The 9,010-nt window shown below is 39.0% G+C and overlaps 1 protein-coding gene across 1 annotated transcript; it reads left to right on the top strand.

Moving 5' to 3' along the window:
* Positions 1 to 230: 230 nt before the first annotated feature.
* Positions 231 to 1,615, top strand: LOC108137095 (achaete-scute complex protein T4). Its single transcript, XM_017258619.2, has one exon. The coding sequence runs from the start codon at positions 361 to 363 to the stop codon at positions 1,408 to 1,410; it is 1,050 nt and encodes a 349-aa protein (XP_017114108.1). The 5' UTR covers positions 231 to 360; the 3' UTR covers positions 1,411 to 1,615.
* The last annotated feature ends 7,395 nt before the right edge of the window (positions 1,616 to 9,010 follow it).

Genomic DNA, 9,010 nt, shown 5'->3' with positions numbered 1-9,010 from the left:
TCCTGGGGGATTTTTGAGTACCTGAGAGGAAGAGCTCTCGCTCTGACTACCTGTAGCTCACTCAATTTTCGTATGGCTACCTGCACAGGTAACCTCTCTCGCTCTCGCATTTCGCTCCAATTCTCTCGCCGGTTTCTCTGCCTGGTTTTTGAGCAACTCTCTAGCTTGAAGGGTACATAACGTGAGGGTTTAGGACGAAGGGACTCATTCTTGTGCAAGGTGTCAAACGATCAAGTTCAAGCCTTCTCCTCTCCTCACTTGATATATATTTTTTTCTGTTGATCGCACTCGTCTGAGAAACGAAAACCCGAGATATTGTGTGTGCAAAAAAAAGAAAACCCAATAAGATAATTCATAACCATGTCATCGAGTGTGCTGACCACCACGACGAATCACGATCTATTTCCCACCACCATCAGCACGGCCACGAAGATCTTTCGCTATCAGCACATAATGCCGGCACCCATTCCGTCGAATCCCGGCAATCAGAACCAGCCAAGTTCAGCAAATCCATCTGCCGCAATGCCGATCAAGACGCGCAAGTATACGCCAAGGGGCATGGCACTGGCCAGATCCTCCTCCGAGTCGGTATCATCTCTATCGCCAGGCGGCTCTCTGTCGCCGGCTCCTTACAATGTGGACCAATCGCAGTCTGTGCAAAGACGCAATGCTCGGGAGCGCAACCGGGTGAAACAGGTGAACAACAGCTTCGCCAGATTGCGCCAGCACATCCCGCAGTCCATCATCTCCGATCTGACCAAGGGCGGTGGTCGAGGGCCCCACAAAAAGATCTCCAAGGTGGACACACTGCGCATTGCCGTCGAGTATATACGAAGGCTTCAGGACTTGGTGGACGATTTGAATGGGGGCAGCGGCAGCGGTGGCAGCAGCACTACCAGCAATGTGGTCAGCCAACTGCAGCTCTGTTTGGACGAGTCGAGCAGTCACAGTTCCAGCAGCAGCACTTGCAGTTCCTCGGGCCACAACACCGCCTACTATCAGAATGCCAATCCTCTCCAGCAGCAGCAGCAATTGCAGAGGCAACAGTTCAACCACCAACCGCTGACGGCCATCTCGCTGAACAGTAATTTGGTGGCCACATCCTTGCCAGGCGGAAATGGTAACAACGCCGGTGGTGGAGGTGGTAATCAGCAACAAACCTGCCACTCGCCCACATCCTCCTTCAACTCCAGCATGTCCTTCGATTCGGGCACCTATGAGGCGGCGCCCCAGCAACTCTCCAATCATTTGGATCACCTCGATCATCTCGACAATGAAGGACATACGCATTCGCATTCGCAGCTCAATCTGAAATTCGAGCCCTACGAACACTTTCAATTGGACGAGGAGGACTGCACGCCCGACGACGAGGAGATCCTGGATTACATCGATCTGTGGCAGGGGCAGTGAATCAATCGCAAGGATCCGATCCTGACGCATTCCCCCCACCACATCCTCCTGTTCTCTTCTAGTCAATGTTGAGTTGAACCAAGTGCCTCAAATTGTAAATAACACACTCATGTTAAAAGAAAAAACCCAACAACACACACACACACACACAAATTTTTTTCCTATTATAAGTTAATTTTTTTTTTGTAAAAGTTAAGAACCAAGACACCAGTATCAAATATATATTTATAAAATAATTATAGTTAAAAACGAAAACAACATTTTTTTTTTGCAAATACAATTAAATGTTAATTAGTTGTTTGACGAAGAAATAAAGCGAATATCATAAGAAGTAAAGGAATCATGTTCTCTGTTATTATTCTCAAAAGGGGAGCCCGCTTGTAATCAAGTTGGTAACATATGCGGGTAGCACTTGCACTTTAACTGCATTTCGCATGGATCCAAAAGGTGGCATTACGTGGAACCTGGGGTAAAATGTGCGGGCACAGATTGCTGGGCATGAGTTTCATATGATTCACTCGAAGGAATCGTAAAGCGTTAATACTAATCCCAAATAATACCATACCAAACCCTGATCAGTGGGCCTCTGGTTTCCCTTTTCTTTAGGTAGCCCAGAGAAATTCAAATTGCCGCAGGTACGTTCAGTTACATTATCGATAGCATACAGTAGTACCGCCCAATTGCCACGTGCTATACAAGTTGAAAATTACAAGCAGCAAATTACAAGAAAAGTTGGGGGAGTAGCGTCGGCAAAATTTTATCTCAATTGACTAAGGGCAAACATTTCTGCTATACATGCTAGTTCAAATGAATTCTAAAGTCAGAAGCGGAAATGTGGAATGCAGAAATAGCTGGAAATATGGTCAAGGACAAGTGCGGGAATTCCCCGGAAAATAATCTAACTTATCTAAATAAAAAAAATAAAAATGTATTTAAGAAAAAAAAAAAAAGAATTTCTACACGTCTAATTGATAAGCATTTTCTGTTTTTACCGGAGAGTAAAGGAAGTTACGAAAGTAGATAGATACAAGTAAGCACATTTATTTAAGCAATACCTAAAAAAAACAAATAGTAAAGAAGGTTTGTTTGATATATGCAATATTACTTTGAACTCAATATATAATAATATATACATAAAAAAATAAATTAATAAAAAAAAACCGTCAAACAAAAAATGAATATTATAAGTGTTTGGAAACTTATTTAACCAAGGACTCCTTAGTCTTAGGTATTTGCAAAGCCCGTAATAACAGAATTATAATCTCAAGAAGAATATTTTTTTATAATCCGATCACCATTTCATGTATTATAATTTCCATTTTTTCACTATTGAAAAGAGCAAGGCTCTTGGCATTTCTCCTACTTAACCATTGTTTCGAGTGTTTTCCCTACAAATTGATGGCTTTATAATATAGTTCTGTGCACCACTTTTGGGCACTTTCTATTTCTGGAAAGTAGAAAAAAAGCAAAAGCCTTCCGACCCACACAATAAACCAAATCCTTCGCTCCCACGCACCAAGATGTCAGATCGTTGGAATAAAACCTCTTCTGGCCAGACAATAAATCACTTTGCATTAGAAAAACAAACGCCTGGGAGAATGCATCTATAGACTATATTTTGACACATTAAAGGGCATCGCGGACAAAGGACCGCATTGTCCTTGCGATCGCTGGATGCTCCAAAGGAAGTGAAAAGGGATCGGGCATCGGGGATCCTTTCTTTCAATGTCAACGCTGACACTTGACAACTCAATGCAATTGTTTCGGATCATGGAAATGGGTTCCTCTGGGATACCATACTTTGGATTTTGGGATACTGTAGGCAAGGCTTAACGCTCAGCGCCGGAAGAACTTTCACCTTTCCTCTGGCACTTTAAGAAAGAAAAAAACAAGCAATTTTTTCAGCTGCTTTCGATTTTAGAATTTTTTTTATTTTGGGCATGAATTAAAAATGTTGTTTTATAGATTTCTCGACGCGCCACGCCAGCAACATTGTGGCACATAAAACAAAAAAACAGCCGCCTGCATCAATCAGGCCCCAGATATTTGACCAAATTATAGGCTCGTCCGAGGTTTCGAGGACTCAGGACCGCAGATTGATGGCTCGAGTCCACATTTCCAGTCGCAGCTTAGCTCATAATTCAGCTCTTTAAGAAGTTGTTACTTGAAACATTTATTTTTACACCTTAGGCGCGATGCAAACGCCCCGATAGCCAACAAAAAAAATTAAGAGGAGAACAACCAACAAGGAAAGCCAAACTAAATAATACAACACAGAATTTGGGAAAGGAAAAGACGAAGTTTTAAATACCCTTAGAAAAATATATACATAAATTTTGGCAGTCTCATATTCATTTAAAAAATGATGTATGTATATGTTTTTGTACACAAAACTATTGGAATTTTTGAATTATATAAAAATAATATACTTTTGTAGAAAAAAGTATCTAGCTTTGATTTGAATTAATTAAAAAAATTTTGTAAAGCAGCCAGAAAAAAACCAAAGACGGTTCTGTTTTTATATATTTAAACACTAAATAAACTGTCAGTCGGAAAAATTTATAAATGTATTTTACAGTTGTATATTTTGTAAAGATTTAGAGCTACAGTTTTATACATAAATCGAATAAAATAATTTCCCAACATCCTTGTATAATAAAAATACCCCAAAAGTTAGGACATCGAACAGAACAAGGCAATCAAAACAGCAAAACGTTGCAGGCGTCGTTCAGCGTTACCGATTTATTTGAATTTCAATAAGGCCCAAACTTTTTGGGGTTCATTATCCTGTTATGTCGGCATTTTGGGCCTTTCATCTCGCGGCGCACGCAACGCATTTGAACTGGGGCGTTATTAATTAGCGTTATGAATTATTGATGCAAGACCCTCGGGTGAAAATCGCCCACACACTGCCCTTTTCCCCAAACAAAATAAAAAAAACGAGAAATCTTAACCTAACTTAAGCCAAATCTAAATAGAAAGACAAGGCATATTTTAGAAGTAGTCGGTTATTTAAACTGAAATCTTTATAAATAAATTTAATAATATAGTATTGGTAATAAAACCTAAAAGTATACATTTTTAATAAATGCATATTTTATAAACGATTTTATAGATATTGAACAAATCTTCTCAATACTTGGTACTTACCTCAATATTTTTATAGATGGTTTCTAGGCAAACTCTTTGAAACTATTTGGCAAGAGATGATGCAGCTCCCTGGCTGATATCTTTATTTTTCGGGGAGAGGATGCATAAATCGCAGCCAAACGTGCAACGTTCATCATCTGGGGAGCCGAAGGGGATAAAAATATGTTCCAATTAGCGAAGCCAAATGTGACAAGCCGGCCAGCCAGAAGAAATCAAGGCAGCAGTGCAGTTCCACGGGACTCGCGACTCCACGACGACTCCGCCAGGCAAAAGTTATTTGAGTTGTCATATTAGGTTGTGATAAATGTAGTTACATACCAAATGTGATAACTCTGTGTCTGCGTTTCGAATTCCCCGGTCTCTGGTTTAGGTAGGCGCCGCAGTTCCCTTTTTGCCTTTCCATGATGATGATCCGCGATCCGCGGGACTTCTTTCCCCTACTTTCCGATCATTCAAAACGGTTTTATGACGCCCGGGGAATTCCTAGAGCCTGCTTTCGCTGGTTTTTGTGCGTTTATGACCCGCGATCCGTGACCCTGACTTCCCTTTTTCCTTTTCTTCACTGACCTGTTCGCCCAACGGACCTAGAATTCCACCTGCCGGGTGGAAAAAGGGGTATACGTGATCAAAAAATAAAAATGGGGCCTAATAGGCGAACGCGCGGCTCCTGGACAATTGGTAAGTCGCGGAAAATATCTTAACCCTTTTGCTTTTTTTTGCACCTTTCCTTAAAATGTGGCAGACTTATCTGAAAGAGAAAATCCAGGATCAGAATAATAATTTTTACGACACGGCACTGGGTTATTTCTTCTTCCTGAGGTATTTCCAAAATTTGTTAATTTAGGTATATAGGTTAATAAGATATTATCTCTGTATAATAATTTAAAAAGATCCCAACAATCATTTCAAATTAATCAAATTTTACATACTTAAAGTAATCAAAACTTTAAATTATTCAATTACAAAATATATATTTTATATTAATATTCTTTCTAGCAACTAAATAAATATCTTTGAAGGATCCATACCCGCCATTTTGACAACATTCATTCGGACTCTCTCAAGTAGCATAAAAACATCTTGTATCCGATAATCCAATAATAATTTTAACCACCTTCTGAGCAGTTCCTCCCCAAAAACACCTTCGTCACCAAAATTTGTTTATTTTAGTTCTTTTCAACGACCACCAGCGATGCATTGCCTCCCAATTAAGTTCTTGAGTTAGCGATTATCCCAAATATAGTCCAGAAGTAATCCCATTAGAGCGTGCTGCATAATCACACAACAATTTTGCCACTGGGCGTGTTCCAGTTCGCACTAGAGGAATAGATTCCTTAGCGTAATTGCCAGCCACTTGAAAAAAGGATTTTTTTCGGACTCACAAGTTCAGAGAGCCAAAATTTAAACTCAACCATGACAACGATGACAACCCAATCTCTGGCCATCCCACACGTGCCCTTCTTCCCTCAAATCTCACGACGAAAAAATGGAAATTTGCACACAGATCTCGCATTGAAATTCCGCAACACGTAGCGCGAAACGTCTGAGATGTTTTTTGATGGATTATATGGATTTTGCCCATAAACACCAAACAATTAGTTCGCTTGACGATGCACAGAACAAAAATAATAAGCTATATAAAATATTTAGGTGGGCATCTAATTTTTGTTTACAAGTACGTTAACTATTGAAATTAAAATATATAATGTAACATATAATGTAATATATGTGTTTATTTATTTATGAAATTAAGTATTACAGGTTTTGATACATCAGTTATTTCTGATTAGAAATTAACAAACATTTTTCTAGAAATCCAGAAGTAACATTAGATAATCAAATTAAATATTAATTAAATGAAATATAAAAAAAATTAGTTATTCATTCGATTAATAAATTTACTAGAGTGTTCTGTTTTATATCCATACAAGTTAAGTCATTAAAACATTTCATTAAAAAGTTTGAACCCCTGTCTAAAGTTTTCTGCGTGTGTGGAAAAGCGGCAAATAGTTTTGAAGTCCTCTGGCTTTTGGGTCCATCAATCTCTGCGGTGGCGTTGCTCGAGATTCTCGACTTTTGTCAAACACATCGCTTGATTTTGCACTGCTGCTCGTTTTATTTGCATAAAATGCGAAAAAGCACAACAAAGCCGAACAGAGACGCATCTGCAGAGGAGTTTTTTAGTTGCCCAAAGGGGCCAAAATGGGCGGACAGAGCTGAACTGATCGATCGATGGTTTTGTGGCCTTTTTGTGTTGTTTTTGTTTTTGTTTATATTTTTTTTGTTTTTTTTTTGGTGGGGCCGGGTCAGCTGGCCATAAATCATGATCTGTAATTACCCGTTGGCGCAGGATGCTGCGGCATCTCCACATAAGCCACGCGTACAAAGAAGTCTCGAAACCGAAACGCGAAGCCAAAATCAAACCCAAACCCAAATCCAAAGCCCAAAGAGTTCAAGAGTTTATCGGGGAGTTGAAAAGAAAGGATTGCGCCATGACCAAACACAAAAAAAATTTTTTTTTAAAAAGACCACTTGATATGCATATTTGTTGTGATAGATAGCCATGCAAAAGGATCCTTTGATGTCATCATCGAAGTGATCCTTTCGCTCCTCAAATATTTAGATGCATAGATACACATGTTAGCCGAGCAGAGATGGCACTGGATAAACAAATGTGCGCCAGTTCCCCGAAAAACAAAAACCCCTTCTCTCATACATCTCCGCTTTTTTGTGTTTTCCTTACAGGCAATCATCGCCCGGCGACCGCAGCGTTTAAAAAAAAAACCTCAATATTGAATCATTTGCACAAATGAAATGCAGGCGCTTGCGCTGAGAAACTCTCAGGATTCTGAGCAAGATCGGTGGCTCTTTTTCAGGCATATACCCTTTTCAGGGGTTTGTTTGCTATGGAATTGAGTTTGTTAGGATTTTAACTTATCATATTGCGTTTTTAATGGTTTTTGTTCTTTTATACTTTAATTTACATTTTTGTAACTTACTGAAATTATTAACCCTATTTAACTTCTGTAGTCAACTAAAAGTTAAGAACTTCTTTAAATCCATCAAAATATTTAATTTTTTTCTCCTTTTGTAATAGCTTTTTTCAAAGAAATTTAATTAATTATAAATAATTGATTATTTATTTAAAAGTTTATTTTTTAAACATACTGAGATTATCAATCAAATAAAAAGTTATAATAAAATTGAGAATATCCCAATGACATTATAAATGGTAAATTTTCTATAATTCATTAAAATATTAACACCTTCAACATTTGTTTAATATATTCAAATAATTGAATAGCTGAAATAAGGATTTAGATAATTAATTCGAATTAGAACATGGTAAATATTAACTAACATTTTCTAGATATTTTGAATTTAATTCTTTGCAACATTTTTTTTTCCATAACTTCTTATTTATTTTAGCTTACTTAAAAAGTAAGCATTAATTTTGTATTTTAGAGTGTTCCCCTCTCGCTATTCGAAAACTTCCCACTTCCTTTCCTGTTTTTATGCAGTTGATGTCGCTGTCTTGCCCACTTCCCGTTCCAAGGGCCCCCAAAAAGCAAAACAAGAGACGGAAAAAAGCCCACAAAACTGGCAGGTTTTGTCAATTATCAGGTGCAGCCTCAGTCTTTCAGTCTTCCGAGGCTTCAGTCTTCTGACGACGAAGACGCAGACTCGCGTGTCTGCCCTCCATCCACTTCCACTCTTTATGTGGAGATCCAGTCCTTGCTTTTTCGCTGCCCGAAAGCGTGCGAAATTTTCATTCATAAATGCCCATTGAAGTTGGGGTTTTTATTTTGAAGTAAAGGGGAAACACGAAGTGCAGGCGGCAGTGCAGGAAAAGTAAGGAGAATCCAATGAGCATCGAATGAGGCATGAGCAGGCAGTAGTTTCGACCTCGAGCACATCTCCCACTGGGCGAAACAGATTTTCGCTCAACTGTAGTGAAATTAATTTCACATTTGTGTCAATATTTGGACTAGCCATGAAATCCATGGTCAGCAATTTAGTTCTGGTCGCAAGGTCAACTGCGACTTCAAAACAAACATCTGTGATCTGTGAACTGCACCTACTTGTTGGCCAGCTGTCCAGTTTTCAGGATTCGCTTTGCACAGTAGCCAACCAGCCAATTTTTAGCTACTGTCCTATTGTATCCTCTAGTTTCAGTAGTTTGTGTTTGTTTCATGGCCGTGGCAAATTTTGCTTGGCAAAAACAATGAGTTCTTTGGCATGTGCCCGTGTCTCAAATTTCCCCAGATTTTTATTTAAAGGCGATCCGATCCTTTTATTTCTGGCTAATGGCCATGATCAAAAGGTAATTGAAATCGCATGAAATTCGCTCGCTGGCTGGCTGGCCACCCAAAAACGTAATTGCACCATAATTTTGATCCCATTTTAATGACTTTATTTAACCAAGAAGAGTCAGCTGCAGCCAGGCAAA

This window comes from Drosophila elegans, unplaced genomic scaffold, assembly GCF_018152505.1.
Source record: "Drosophila elegans isolate 14027-0461.03 unplaced genomic scaffold, ASM1815250v1 contig_149, whole genome shotgun sequence".
In the NCBI taxonomy this organism is placed as follows: domain Eukaryota; kingdom Metazoa; phylum Arthropoda; class Insecta; order Diptera; family Drosophilidae; genus Drosophila; species Drosophila elegans.
This window is presented reverse-complemented; position numbering and strand designations above follow the sequence as displayed.

Bases quoted from the DNA above. Each gene is read 5' to 3' on its own strand.
- LOC108137095 (XM_017258619.2), top strand. From the start codon at position 361: ATGTCATCGAGTGTGCTGACCACCACGACGAATCACGATCTATTTCCC.